This window comes from Carlito syrichta, unplaced genomic scaffold, assembly GCF_000164805.1.
Source record: "Carlito syrichta isolate Samal-C Ts95f unplaced genomic scaffold, Tarsius_syrichta-2.0.1 Scaffold302106, whole genome shotgun sequence".
In the NCBI taxonomy this organism is placed as follows: domain Eukaryota; kingdom Metazoa; phylum Chordata; class Mammalia; order Primates; family Tarsiidae; genus Carlito; species Carlito syrichta.
Genome location: NW_007246202.1, coordinates 41,689 through 57,593, shown reverse-complemented (window position 1 = coordinate 57,593; position 15,905 = coordinate 41,689). Strand labels below are relative to the sequence as shown.

The 15,905-nt window shown below is 38.5% G+C and overlaps 1 protein-coding gene across 6 annotated transcripts in view; it reads left to right on the top strand.

Moving 5' to 3' along the window:
- Positions 1-13,959, top strand: part of SORBS2 (sorbin and SH3 domain containing 2) — a 218,987-nt gene extending 205,028 nt beyond the window's left edge. For 4 of the 6 annotated variants that reach the window (XM_021711376.1, XM_021711372.1, XM_021711375.1 and 1 more), the window contains 3 exons: positions 5,286-5,335; positions 9,457-9,563; positions 11,824-13,959. In XM_021711376.1, coding sequence (XP_021567051.1) covers positions 5,286-5,335; positions 9,457-9,563; positions 11,824-11,885 — 219 coding nt within the window. In that variant the 3' untranslated portion in view covers positions 11,886-13,959. Of the gene's footprint in view, positions 1-4,568; positions 4,659-5,285; positions 5,336-9,456; positions 9,564-11,823 lie in introns of all 6 variants that reach the window. The other 2 variants (XM_021711373.1, XM_021711374.1) reach the window with 1 other exon arrangement.
- Positions 13,960-15,905: the final 1,946 nt, after the last annotated feature.

The window sequence follows — 15,905 nt, the reverse complement described above, 5'->3', positions numbered from 1 at the left end:
GGTCTGCCACATAACTATGGGTCTGCATTTTAAGTTCTCAAGGGCTTGATTTCAAGGTTTTCCTTTTCCATTTTTTATGTAGATTCTGTTCTATATTTATGCCATTTTGTGCTTTTTGCTTTGCATAATAAGACTCATTTTGTTGCTGAGGCAGAGATTTGTGTTGCCATAGTGAAAAAGGAATGTCGATTTGTAGAGATTCTTAGACTCCACTGAATGGCCTTCCAAAGCCAGAAAAAGAACAAGGGGAAAAAAAGGCTTTTTCTACAATTAATAGGGCTCCTCCATAAATTCCCCATGGGTCAATGAGATGTATGCTTTGGGTCACCTTAAGTTTTTTTCTTTGCCAGATTTTTACATTATGTATGTGTATGTTATTTTACATGTGCTTGTGTGGACCATAAATATTCTATTTTTAAAAAATTTATGCAAAGTTGCCTTTTACCTTTATAATTTAAGAAGGAAAAATAAACCTATAAACATAAACATGGTTGGCAAGTAGTACAACTAACATATCATGAAAAAAATTAAGAACTTTTGAACTGTTTATAATGTTTTCAAGGATTTTTCTGCATTAGAATTTAAGTAACAATCCCTATTTAAAAATTATCCCATACTAAATATAGCTAATCCGCTAGCGATACCATTGCAGAAGCTTAGATAAATAGCTTTTAGACACAATGTACCTCATCTAATTTAGGGAGGTATATACTGATATCAGAAATTCTGTGCTATCTTAAGCTAACTTCCTTATGAACAGTAGCTGGTAGTTGGTTCTAGCTTTGAAAATTAGCATGTGTTTAAAATCCGTTTTGTATCAATTTTTGACAGCATTAAAAAAATAGGTACACTAAAAGAGAAAAAAATTGCTAAGGAAAAAGTTAAATATTTAGGATACCGTGAATACAGCAGGATGCTTCACTGAATTTTCTAATTTTACAGTACTCTTAATATAACCGAGGAAATTAGCATATGACATAATTCTTGCTCAAAATTTCCAGTTTGGATGGATTTAGAGTCTATAATACTCACTGCTCTATCACAGAAACAAAGAACAGGGTACCATAAGTTCATAAACAGTCCCTGAACATTTACCATAATACTATAAGAAAGGGATTGGCAGTAGTGGAATACTGCCAGGGTTGAGGAGGGGAGAACCACAACATCAGTAAGGGTACCTGATCTCAAATCAGGCAAAGTGGGGACCAAAGGGAGGCCCAAACTTTACCTGTATGATGACCACTTGTATACCTAATCCTGAATTGTACCCCACACCTTTAAAATAAACACATGTATATAATTTCCAGCACAGCGACTGTAATGTGTTAGCTTGCAAACCATCTTCTTAAGTTCACAGTTCATGTAAGTCTCCCTGAATGTCACAAATGGATATTGTTTTCTATTTATCTCAAAACTGCTAAGAAGCTATGAGTAATAGAAATGTCTGAGCAGACAGTTAAAATAGAAATGAACACAGACCAAAAATATAGGTGGCTAACGAGTGATTCCTTCTCAATAATTTAAAATATGTAAAGGGAAGAAAGTGACCAGAAAAACAGATGAATATCTATCGTACGTCGCTCTGTGTTCTTTAAAACATCCTTTCAAAATTAATCCAGGCTGAAGGAACTTGGTGAGGGCTAACCAAAAGCAAAAACAACTCTTAGCTTGTTGCTGCCGCTACTCACCACCAGATGGACACAGAGTGCAGACATGTCCCAAATCTTTTCTTAAGGTCCGTGCGTGTTGAGTTACAACACGTGAGAAAAGGCAAAAGATGGCCTGCTGAGATAATTTGCTTGAATATAGAACATAAGCAGCTACTTGAGGGACAAAATAAACACACTGATGTTAACCAAGTTAGGCCATCTATTCATGCGGATAAAAATTATCATTGTATTTTTCTTTAAAAAAAACTGTTTGCAATATTAGGTAATTGTCCAATATCTTTGGGTTTTGGTTTGCTTATCTGCAAAATGAAGTTGAATTATGACCATTATTGTTTGTAAATTACCAAGACTCGTGAAAATTAACCAATCAATATAAGATGTCATCGCTCACTGACAACTGGACGTGTGAGGTTAATAGTGGCACCCTTACATAGCAGAGGAAATATATCTGTAGAAATGTGAATGCCTTCATGGTATCCCTGAGGGGGCCAGGCTAGTTGTCATTTTGTCTGACTCACCAGTTTTAGAGACAGGGAAGCTGAGAGGCATCCCCAAAGTTGTATAGTAGTGACTGCCAAAAACAGAAAGACACAAATGTGGCCTTGTACATACTATTAATGCTACTTACTCCTCTGTTGGTCAAATATTCATAAAATGAATTCATTTAAATACTGTAATTGGCCAACTTCACTAAAAACTGACTCTTACCTATCCACAGAGGTGAATCCTAGTTAATGTAAGATTCAAAAAGTTCTAAAGTTCACCATTATAAAAGATACACACCTTTTCTGAATATAAAAGTCTGGATAAATTCCATCCTGGTGATGTGAATAGGATAGAATACTGATGCTTCAGAGAGTACAAGAGGCACGGAGTTGGAAGGATATGAATGCAGGGAAAAGACGTATTAGGAAAGACGGATCAAAGAAGGACACTGCAGGCTGCCCCACCCAAGAATACAAGTTCTGGAGACACAGAGGCCTGTGGTATTCAGGGAGCCACACACTGGAAGCAACAGCCCAATTGTTATAGTTGTCAGAAAGACAGTTATTTAAATGATTTATGAGGTGGGCTGAATTAAAAGAATTAAACTAGTAGAACAATAATAATGATAACCAAAAGGGGATATTCAGACTTAAAATGTAGATTGTATTATATTCATGAACAATTTGATTTTTAATGTTGTATTCACATCTTAACATAAGGCAACAATGAAATGATGCCAACCAATCTTACCAAGCATTGGATGCTATGATGTAGAAGTTAAAACTTGTATTCAATTTTAAAATATTAGAATAATTTAAATATGTAGGAACAGGCACATTATTTTTAGAGCATAACGAAGCAGATTTTAATAAACTATTTTATCTTAGGAGAAGAATGCATAATTTTTTACTTTTAACTTGGTTATGCACTACAAATGGTGCTGTGATTGTTTTGTGAGAAAACAGTAACTATCTTGGTATGTGATAGGAAATACAGTATATTAGATCATTTTTAAGTTACTTTAATGTACACAATATTTTTGAGTGACTAACATGAACATTTTCTAAATCTTTAATGCATATCCTTGACCAGAATTTTACTCCTGGGAATGTATTCTGAGCAATAGTTCAAAAGAAGAAAATAGCTCTTGGTAAAAAAAAGTTTATATCATTATAATTTATGATAGTGGAAAAAGACTAGACCAATAAAACCTCAAAAACAAGAAGGAGAAACAGTTAAGAAAACTGATGTATAGATACATTATGAGGAAACATTATTCGGCACTCATTTAAAATGAAAAAAAGACAGAAAAGATGACTAGAAAATTATTACAAAATAGTATTAATAGCAATTGATATATACAAATCTCCTGAATAAAAGTTGAATACATATCTAAAGGTTTATTGGATTGGAAGAGAACTTGAATATATGTAATAGGATATAGGCTTATCAATGACTTAGAATTACCACTTTTATGTACTTAAATTGATGTAATGATATCTTTTAAATGACCTTTAAAATGACTGGAAAATGGTTTAGTCCTAATTGTTCTTAAAATAATATATTTTATAAATTTAATAGCAGCAATTATATGACAACAAATAATTATTTAATTATTAACATTCATTTAATTATTAGTATTATTAATTATAGTACTTATTTAATAACAAATTAATTAGCAATTAACAAAGGATTAGAATATTTATTTGTAATAAACTATTATTGTATTATTTGCTAATAATTATCATCTTATATTGATTTATGGAAGTAAATTATTTCATGCTCTTCAGTCATACATGTGTCCGGTAATTCTTACCTGCTCTCTTTAGTATTCCATGCACAGATGGTTGAGTGAAATTTCCAAGAATACTGTTAGTAAATGCTTCCAGGTAATAAACTCAAGGTTTAAAGTTTTAGTAAAGTAAGTACCAAGTCTTATGTTAGATAGACAGCTTGGATAGAAAGGATGTGGATAAAGAACTTAGGAAGAGGAAAGGAGTTTCTCATTTAAGCTCGGACCAGTGAAGTTTCCATGGACAACTTTCAGGACAAAATTTCCAGCCTATCAGTAATCCACTCATAACTATGGGAACCCAAGAACTGGCCTTGATGTCTAAGGACATAGATCTAATAACGAATTCAGTAGTTACCAAAGAGTTTTATATCATTGCCATGCAAATTCTGATCTTGTTATTTACCATGTAGCTGTCATTTAGAAAAGAATGCTTTTGAAATGTGTTGTGAATGAATTATATGCATTTTTGCCCTAAAAGGTAATGTTTAGGTAGTCAATATAAATTACACTGAGTTCATATATTCGACAAACATGTTAACTTTCTTCATTGAAGTATTAATGTGGGTATATGGGGTGCTAAGGTTTGTCATTTCCAATATTATAAGTATCTATTACAGATACTGGTCTTGATGCTTAGTTTAAAAAGAAAGGAAACTCTTTTGAGAGTTCAGTGCACTGGGAATTTCTACCAATGTTTCTCTTCTAAGGTAAAATGTTACATGTTACCTGGATATTGTTTGTTGCATTCCAAAGTTCTCTGTTTTCTCTTTTTACACATGCATGTGTTTTCTCCACATGGAGAACAGAGAATGTTAGTTCAAATGTAGCATGGGATGTCTGCCTATTGATATTTTCATCTGTACTGTATGTGAAAACACTGTCTGTGAAGGAAAAATTTAAAGAATGAATGTGGATACTTTGCTGTTAAACTGAATGTTGTTTATTTTCTGCTTGTTTGAGAAACCGCTGAAGAATAAGGTTGAATGAAGGTGTCTCTACTTCTTATTCTATTGGTTTGCTGTCTATGTTCTTGCCATATTACTGACCTTTGAAAAATCAATGGGACTGAACCCCGACTTTTCCATTAAGCCTGAGCAGCCTAGATTGTAGATATGTTCAAAACATTTGGACCCTGGTTATTTTGATTTATTTAAAGCATCCTTAAAAATATTTTAATTATTAGTCTTACAGAAGTCCTTTTTTTTTTTCTTCCTCTTGGTTTTTTACAACAGGAAATATTAAATGTCAAGAAAAAATACCATGCCATTATCCAAATTATCTTTTAATTATTACCAATTTAAACATTGATTACATTGAAAATCATTTCATTTCAGCCACAGCGTCCTGTGTTTACTCATGAAAACATTCAAGGTGGGGGGGAACCGTAAGTATTCTTCTTATCTTCTAAATTCAAGACTAACCTTGACCCACAAAGTGGACAATTGTACCAAAACGTAACATGGTACAACTTTGCAAGTGAGAGATCAGAGTAACTAACACGAGACCTCCTACGTGAAGAGAAACTGCAATCATCTCTATCTTTCATGACAAGGATCAGAAGCTAATTTTAAGGAGAGCCACATGGTTTTCTGAAAAGGTTTTAAATGATACCCTAGGAAAACCTTCCGAGGCTGCAGTGATTTCTAAGATTTCTAAGTCTATCTGCCTGTCTACCCTGCTGGCCATGTAACTAGTAGCTACAGCTTTAAAGACATACGAAAATGCTCTAATGTTGTTTTTGCACCTATTTGGAGACTGTGAACGTGGACCTAGATGCACAAATAGACCTAAAGTGACGTTAATAACATACTTCCAAAGTGACATAGAAGGGTCTTCAGAAAATGGTGGCAGGAGAACACTCCCTGGCACTCAGTTACATCCTGGTACTGCCGCAGCACCAGGAAAATGCCTTTGAACCTTTCCTATCAAACTCCCTCCCCTTTCTAATACATGCAATAAATGAACTTGAAGGTGTGACACGTTGTTGGTAAGATACTCCTTGTGTGTCTTTTTCGGCCATATTACCCATGACAGCTGTTCAGGGTTCTCTACTTCCTGCTGGCCACTGCCTCTTTTGTGGACAGCAGGACCCCCGGAAAGGCATGTTACGGACTTAGGCTTTGCCCAGCACACCTGAACACACACGGTGAGTCCCAGCCCCATGGCCCAAGCTCTGCACCTGGAGCAGAACAGGCAAACAAGAGACTGCTGCTCGTGATAGGTCCTGGTGTGTGGCCTGGACCTTCACCACCCTCTAGTCCCCCCTCACTCCTCAAAGACCTGAAAGGTAGCAAAGGTTCCTCTTGCTGAGGATGGCTCTCACGGAGCACAGCCAGAACAGGGCTTTGATCGAGGGGAAGTCTGTGTCATGGAAAGAACAGACTCCAGTTATACTTCATTGTAAAACATTAAAGATGGCTTGTTAAGTGTTTGTCTTCTTTTTATGTAAGCAGTGATAGAGTTACGTTACAAAAAAGTACACTCCAGGGTTGCATTACCTACATATTATAAACAGCTTTGGAGTTTATGAATGAAAAAGTCTGTTATGTTACATGCTAATGTAATTTGGAGTTCATTCTTCCAACCGTGGCATATAATGGTTAGGGAGCCACAGCGCTCACACATGGAAGAAGGCACATTTTCTATTTTTTTTCTTTTTTTTTTTTTTTTTTTTTTTGAGTTGGAGTCTCACTCTGTCACCCAGACTGGAGGGCAGTGGCTGCTCCCGGCCACCGCAGCCTCGACCCGCTGGGCTCCGGCCATCCTCCCGCCTCAGCCTTCCGAGGAGCCGGAATTACAGGCGCGCGCTACCACGCCCGGCTGATTTTTGATTTACTGTAGAGATGAGGTCTCGCTGCCCAGGCGGGTCTCGAACCTGCGGGCTCAGGCAGTCCACTCACCTCAGCCTCCCAAAGGCGCAGGATGACAGGCCGAGCCACCGAGCCCGGCTAGAAGGCACGTTTTCAAAGTCCTGCTTTGGATGTGAGAAAACACTCTTGATTGAATTTCCATTTGATTACCGCCTGAATTAGCAGGAATATAGGGTGTCGTTTAATCTTTCATTGAAAAAGTTGATTCTGAGTGAAAGAAGGAACATGAAGTTCTGTTACAACAGTTCAGAGCTTTGGTGAAATATGGCCTAGAGAAAGTTGCACGTCACAGAGAGGGCTTCCAGTTTGGCTCAGCATTTCCTCTTCAAGAGAGACATTTCATCTTGAAGCATCCTGACCCCACCACCATCCTTCATCTCACCAGCACATCTTTCAAATCAGCATTTTTTTGTTGTTGCAATTCAGCTGCATTTCCTGTCACGCAACACTGCTTTTGAAAGCCAGCAGAGGTCGGAGGATTTCCGGATGGTTTGTTTATGTTTCCACAAAACATTTTTTGTGTGATCTAATTAAACCAGGATGGTAAGTACATCTTGACAAACATGCTGGCTTTCGTCATACAAAATGAGGTAGGAGTCCTTGCCAATTTTGGTCTTTTAGCTCTGGGGACCAGGAGAGTCTTCCAGCAGCTGGGTTTTTGGCCTTAAATAGGCCTGTCTCCATCAGTGGTTGGAGAAATGCCTGGGCGGAGGTTCAGGGCTGAGAATCGGTCTCCCCAAAGCAAGAGAGCTGCATATAGCCACAAAACTCCCAGCCCAGGAATGGCTGTCTATCTCCAGTGTGAAATTGGAAAAGGGACCTTATGGGAATCGACTGATCATCCCGTCACCTGAGCAGCCTCAAAACCAAATCCATAACACAAACAACAAAATAATGTGACTACTCCCACTAAAGCCGACCCCATGCAAACGGCAAAATCAGATCATGTTTGAGGGCAACACCTCCCTGTCTTTGCCGTTGCTCTGGGATTCCAGCTGCCTTTCTCTGCCCTTGCCCACAATCCGAATCCTCTCTCTCAACAAAAGACCTCAGAAGCACATTCTCAAAAGAATATCAGTGGCTTTAAAAGGTTTGAAATATTAACAGGGAAAGAAATCTCTAATGTTGGGATTTAAGGCTTTAGTACCAAGCCAGGGAAGGCAATATTTTCCAGGAGGAGTGTCAGGCACTGTATCTTACCAGCTCTTTCCCAGACCCCTTTGAAGCCAGTTTTATCCAGGTCCTTCAATCTGAAAAAGTCCACAGAGGGGAAAGCCAGCAGAGCAGTGTTCCTTTCTTATGACGTGATATTTGAGCTCAAGTGACAGTGATAGTTTCTGTTCTACCAAAACATGATTATCTGACTCAATCAAGTTATTAGAAATAAATCATTCTTGTTCTGGAGTAGTATTCAATACTGCCAACTTTTAAACTTCTGCATTTTAAAATCTAAAGAGTCCTAGAATTTGGTTGTTTTTTGTTTACATTAGCAGAATTACATGACTGCTACAAAAAGCAGGAGAAACAAATTTACTGATTTTTTTTAAAATCCTCTTCACAGCACTAGTAATATTTTAGTAATATTATAGAGTTTTCATGTTAACTGCATACCAAATTCTTCCTTACCTCAGCTGCTATATCAAATTCTCAGCTGCATACCAAATTCTTCTTGATCTCAGCTGCTATAATTTCTGTCTTCACTTTACAAAATGACAGTTCACATTGATATGCATTATAATGTATATTACTTTATTACTACAAGTTCAGTGTCTGAGTGCATTGCAGATCAATGTCAGTGTAAGCGCTCAAAGAATTCAGGCAGGGGAGGAAAAGTGGTAGTATTCTATCAGTAGTTCTTCCTCATATAAAAGTATTTCAAGCGATAGCTTTAAAATCAAACACGATTTTTCCATAACTCATTTTAAAAGGGACTTATGTCCATAATCTACTATTTGAAATTGACTCAGTAATAACTGAGCACAGAATACATCCACTCAATTTCACAAGTGAATTGCTGTAGCTTTTCAACTTCTAAATTGTCAGAAAACACTGATTCAAACTATAAAACTAAACTGATTTAAAGAATTCCTCTTGATAGAAAAATAGTGTTTACTTTTATAATAATCTCTGTATCATACTTTGAAAGACATGTATCTGAGATATTTTATATGCCTCAATTTAGAACCATTTGAACATTCAATTTTCAGGCCTCAATTATTTGCATCTGATTGTGGCTAGCGAAAACTGTGATTCCTTCTTGTTTTTATATAGCTAAATAACGTAAATATCACACTTCATATTCTGTACTATTATTTAATATCTGAATGATAAACATATGGCTGGACAATTGAAATGCAGATCTGACTTATAAATGTTAAAAATATTTTAATATGATTCATGAAAATTACAATTATTCATAAATATTCCTCATTGTGAGTTTCAAAATGTTATTAGGGTTGTCTGGTTCCTGTGAAAGTCTAGATATTGCTCCTTACTTTACATGTTTACCAGATTTATACTAGCCAATATGATATGTTCATAGAAATGCTAAAGGTAAACTAATACTGTACTGTCTTCTATGGTTTCACAAAGATGTGAAGATTTCCTTTAAACACGGCCATTTGTCCTGTTTAAGGTTTCAGGCTCTGTATAACTATACTCCTAGGAACGAAGATGAACTGGAGCTCAGAGAAAGTGATGTCATTGATGTGATGGAAAAGTGTGATGATGGATGGTTTGTGGGTATGTGTACACTTTTTTAGACCCATTTGACTATTTTGTAATTTGCTTGAGTTTGCTCACTTGCATGGTTTGCTGCAAGCTTTCTTGGAATTCATAATGCCTTTGATCCTTCATACATTCATTTGCACAATGTAATCCCAAGGCTCCTGCACTTTTAATATAGTTTAATATTTACTGCTTTGGATATAAGTGATTCTCTGCTAGCTTTATTTCCAACTTAACTGAGAGAAAAACATTTCTTTGAATAGCACCAACCAGGAAAGATTGAGATCTAAGAACAAACAACAGCAGCACAACAAAAAACGGCCCCAGATGAGAAATATCAATGCTCTGTTCAGTGGGAAATGCTAGTTGTCAGCAGTGAGGCTCTAATTTGAGAGGGAGAGAGATTAAGTGAACAGCTCACCCATTTACTGGGTCTGCGTAGGTACCCTAAAAGTTCAAGGACTCATCCTAGCTTTACTTCGTAACAGAACCAGAAAGTTCTACTCTTCCCACTTAAAAAGCAATCCTATTCTTACCATCTTAAAAGAAGACAAGAGGTTTTCAGAGAAAACGTTTGTAGACAAAAGTATCATACCTTGAGACATAGGAGACAGAAATAAAAAAGACACAGCCGGGCTCGGTGGCTCAGCCTGTCATCCCGATGCACCTTGGGAGGCTGAGGTGAGCGGATTGCCTGAGCCCGCGGGTTCGAGACCCGCCTGGGCGGCGAGACCTCATCTCTACAATAAATCAAAAAATCAGCCGGGCGTGGTAGCGCGTGCCTGTAATTCTGGCTACTGGGAAGGCTGAGGCGGAAGGATCGCCGGAGCCCAGCAGGTCAAGGCTGCGGTGGCCGGGAGCAAGCAATGCACTCCAGTCTGGGCGACAGAGTGAGACTCCAACTCAAAAAAAAAAGACATACAGGCACCGGAGAGTGGCACAGAGAAGAGGGTGCAGGAACACGGGCTTTCTCTCGACACATCCATCCGTGGTTGAAGTCAGGAAAGAACCGAGGCCACGATGCAGCCACAAGCCTCTGATTCTATTTCCATTCATTCTCACCTAGAAATGGCTTACTGACCCAGGGAGAAAAGAAAACAGTCACCAAGGGAGACCAAGTTCCAGAGTGTAAATGAGAGCTGAAACTTCAGAGACCCCATGCACCCTAACTGTGCTGGAAAGACAGATTTATTTAGTGCACCAACTTTTACAGAAAGTTTCCGAGGAATTACATTATTTGATCATAATGATGACTTTGTGCATTTGGTTTAACTTGCCATACTAGAAATCATGCCCAAGGAGGGAACTCCCACCCACAAATTGTGGTTAGACCTCTTTTACCTTTAATAACTTGTCAATTCCTCAAAATTTCTATATTTTATGGACTCTGGCAGTGCCACTTTTACCCCACGTATTGAATTAGAAAAGCCAAGTGCTGTTTTGGTTTTTGTTTTTTTGTTTTTTGTTTTTTGTTTTTTTTGAGTTGGAGTCTCACTCCATCGCCCAGACTGGAGCACAGTGGCCACTCCCGGCCACCGCAGCCTCGACCCGCCGGGCTCCGGCGATCCTTCCGCCTCAGCCTTCCGAGTAGCTGGAACTACAGGCGTGCGCTACCACGCCAGGCTAATTTTTTGATTTATTGTAGAGATGAGGTCTCGCCAAGTTGCCCAGGCGGGTCTCGTACCCGCGGGCTCAGGCAATCCACGTGCCTCGGCGCGGGATGACAGGCTGAGCCACCAAGTGCTGTTTTTAAATGCCTGATGTGGCACTGATCATGACTGTCTATGCTATAATAAAGCTGTGTTAACAGCAGCCATGTCCCAGGGAGCACCTCACATCACACCTGTGCTGAGCAGGCCTCTGGCCCGTGGGCGGCTCTGGCCCTGGTGATTTTCCAGGTGTCCTGTCACATAGCCAGCCTTGCCTTTACTCCTTACTTGGCACTCTGGCTCAGCAGCCTTGGTGGCTGGGTTCCAACTCCCAGCTCCTCCGCGGGCCTGTCTTCCCTTTGGATGGAGAGGCTGGGTGTGTCTCTTCAACCTGAGAATGGAAGCACATCATCTATGCTTCCAAGGCGGTGAGTACGCCAGGTAGGCCAGCCACAAGGGCTTATTTTGTCTTCCACGGTCTCTAAGCAAGCTATCCTCCTTTCTTCCCCAACCCCTCAGGCCTTGCTGTCAGTGAAGCCTTGTCTGCAGAAAGTGTTCAGGCTCACGTGTGCGAACTGATATTTCATTGTTGATATCCCACTTTCATCTGTTGCTTCTATTTGCAGGAACCTCAAGAAGAACCAAGTTCTTTGGTACTTTTCCGGGAAACTACGTTAAGAGGCTATGAATCACTCTCCCTCCCTATTTATGCCTCATTTCAGCAACGCATCTACATAAACCTGCCTGGAACATCCCACAGGCCTCTCCTTGTCATGCCTTACAGTTTCCAACGCACCATCACCATCTCCACCTGCCACCAAACCACCAGCAAAGAAACTGCCGCTGTGACCCTGGGGGAGACCCAGCAGCCTGGTCTCTGTGCGAGTCCCTGCTTTTTGCTCTCAATTTAGAAAAGTCGAAATGTGGGTTCAGAAAGAAAGTCAGGATACTTTAAAATGGGAAAATATTTGAGGCAAAAAAAAAAAAAAAGTGCCTCGAGGAGGCTCTCCAGTCTCCAGTAGATGTCCTGTTTCAGCATTTCTGGAAGATGTTCTCTCCTTGGGCAACCAGAAGGTCTTTTATTAGGAAATGCTGTGGTTTGCATATTCACATTCTTAGCCTGGCAGTATATTTTCTTTTCACAAGTTTGCCTAGTGTCCTGGTTTACACGATATGACAACTGTACTTCAGCTATTATTTGCCTGCACTTATGTGTTGCAATATGCACAGTGATTACAACTTCTAAGACAAGAGTAGTTCATTCGGATGAGTGTGCTTTTGGTGACTGAATGTGAGTTTTCAAATAGGAGTCTTTTCCTGCAATTTTCTTTGCACTTTTTAGAAGTGCAAACAGTAAGTGAATAAGAATCTCTGGTAATAATCATGACAATACAAGAGGTTTAGCTAGACTATGGGAAAAAATTATTGTGTTGTAAAGTTGCATTGCTATTTTATATTAAAATGTAATAATCAGCATATGAACAATGAGCTCTTAGTGTTTTATTTATCTGATAAAGTTTAAGTAAATGCAGTGTTAGTGAGAGGTGCAAAGAATTATTCTAACATAGACACTTGAAAGTATCTGCAAGCAATACTAGTAGGTAAGATTTCACTGTGTGTATACATACATATCTGAGATTGTATGACAACATGTGATCCAAATGCTATGTTATACATTTTATGGAAATGTAATCAAATTCCACACATTATTTTATAGAAATAGAATACAGAGGCACCACAGGTGTTAAGGTTGGCTTTAGCAAGGATTACGATCAATACAATTATTTTTACTATGATAATTATTTTTCATCTATGGAACTCAGAATCCTGGCTACATTTGAGGACAGGAATATGTTGAGCCTGATTTTCCTGGTGTGTGTAAAATATTTTCTAGGAATAAATTAGGCACTTTTTAGAGACAATGTTAAATCATTCAGGTTTATTTTCTGCCCTGAAGCAGAAATTAACAAAATGATATTGGGACCTGAAAGATTTAATATGGTTAACAGTGCCTGAAGTACACTTACTCTGAGAACTAGCTTTGTATTTCTTATTACTTTGCGTAAGAACTATTCATCTTTGGATCTTGAGCACCTTATAGAAAACTTTTTATGGCATTTCTTCGTGGACAGTGATTGATCTTTTCACAATGTATGTAGACTCTAGAATTTTGTACATACATTTGCTCTTTTTTTGTACAGACTATTTAGTTGTTGAGAAAACAGGGAAATTCCTAATTTGGTCTTTATTCTGCAGTTAAATTAAGCTAAAACACTTTTAGCAGATTATCCTTTTCTTATCTCACAGATCACAAGCACCCCTTGAGGGTGCAATTCTGTCAGATAGCATTTATGCAAAAGTTTATGAATTTAAAAGATCTTAGAAGCCAAACTGAACTGTACATAAATACTGATTACAGAGGAATTTCATTAGGAAGAAGGTAAAAAAAATCTTTGAGTAGACTTCCTTGATTATGTCAAGTTCACAGCCAGCTTTATATGTTAAAGGCTTCGGGTTTGAAATTAAGTCAACTGCATGCAGTTTTGCTGGTAAATGAATAATTCTCTTTGATGCCATTTACAAGAAAAGACTTCAATATCTGTTGCCTGTCATATTTAAGAAAAATTACTATTTCTACTCTCTGTATCTGATTTTAAAAGAAAAAATATTCATACCTGGCTTTCAGGTCATTGAATTCTTACAAGCAAAGGTCATTGTGTTTTTCTTGAATAGACATCTAATAAATTTTGCTTGGAAGTATACTTCAGTTTTTCTTCTTGACATTTATCCTTAAGAAAATTGTGTCTTTTATTCCAATTTGTTGGTTTCACTTAAGAGAAAATACATTTGCTCTTTGTTCTTTGACACACACGGAGAAGAGATGTGTCAGCGTCAGCTCTGAGAAGAAATATTTTTAAACCCCTCATCAAGGCTCATTTGCTAAATGCTCATTGACTAAAAACTGTTCTTCAGCTAAAACAATATATTTTAAAATATTTCTGCCTCAAAAACAGCTATTTTTCTAAGGAGGAATTAATTACAAGCAGTTGTAAGCACTTTCCCATTTCAACTGTCTCAAATCTGAAAATTCTTGCCCTAAGTCTCTTCGACCCTACTGACATGGCAGCCCCTGTGGACGCCTACAAGCTTCCAGTGAATTTCAAATGATGGTTCCCCTCTTTCTTTCTTTTTTTTTCTTTTTTTTGAGTTGGAGTCTCACTCTGTCGCCCAGATTGGAGTGCAGTGGCCGCTCCCGGCCACCGCAGCCTCAACCTGCTGGGCTCCGGCGATCCTTCCGCCTCAGCCTTCCAAGTAGCTGGAACTACAGGTTCGCGCTACCACGCCTGGCTAATTTTTGATTTACTGTAGAGATGAGGTCTCGCCAAGTTGCCCAGGCGGGTCTCGAACCCACGGGCTCAGGCAATCCACTCACCTCGGCCTCCCAAAGGTGCGGGATTACAGGCTGAGCCGCCGAGCCTGGTGGTTCCCCTCTTTCTATCCCAGAAATGGTAAAGAGCTATCTTGCCTGCTTGAATCCTCTCCCACACACGTTAGTCCTTTCCTGTTTATGCAGTTTAACCCTTTTCCATATCCATCGCCTGAATGTTCAGAAGTACAGACATTCCTGTCTTGCCAGCTCAATAATCAAGGATGTCTTGTCACATTGCTTCACCTTAATGCCCACTCTGGTCTCCTCTGTTCCATTGGATAAGTTCCACTACATATTAACATTCCACTAAAGTGTATTCCCCTTGGGCAGAGAATATAACATCATATTCTTTTGGTCCTGTTTTCAACTGAGCATCTAAGGGTAATATACCTAGATCAATCTGCTCTGGCCATTCAGCAGGGTAAAAGGGCAAAAAGAAGAAACCATCTGATCCCTAAATGCAAAATTTTAATCCCTTCCTCTAACTACACCATCACTAAAAACTGTCATAGCCATTTCTAACTTGGTCAAGAGCAGAGGAAATCTGTTTGAGTTACAGTTTTCATAATCATTCAATGCTTGATCTCTCTTCGTAGGTGGTCAGTTTGTGTGACCTGATAATTTCTTCCTACTGCTTTCCAGATTTCGGCCACAAAGGGAGATGTTCTTGAAAGAATCATTTGATCAAATAAGACTAAGCACTCTGTCAGCTTCCAAGTGCCTGTTTGTTTAAAGATTTAATTATTTCTCGTCCCTCCAGATTGTAGCCCTCTACTGACTCATCATTAATGATTAGCATTATAGCACAAGCAGAGACTGATATTATTAGTAATCATTCTACAGCAGGGAATGGGAAACTATGGCCTGTGAACCAAATTCAGACTGCCACCTGTGTTTGTATGGCCTGCAAGCTGAGAGCTTGTACAGATGAACATTGGCAATCAGTTTGATGAGAGAAAGCACTAACTTTGAACCTCAGATAAGTGGTGGTATCTCCCCGCAAAAAGAATTCCTTTCTTCAGTAGATCTATATTAGAAAAGGACAAAAATTGTCATCTACTATTAAGATTATATTCTTAATGTACTTGATAAAAATGGGTGGAGATGTGTTTTCTCTTTGTTATGTATGTACATAATATCCTTAATTTTGCCTCCTGGCCCATAGAGCCTAAAATATTTACCATCTGTCCCTTTATGGAAAAAGTTTGTATGATATTTGTGTAAAGTTTGGTCTGTACTAACTGTCATCAACAATCCTGGAAACTGACCAGAGGGAAG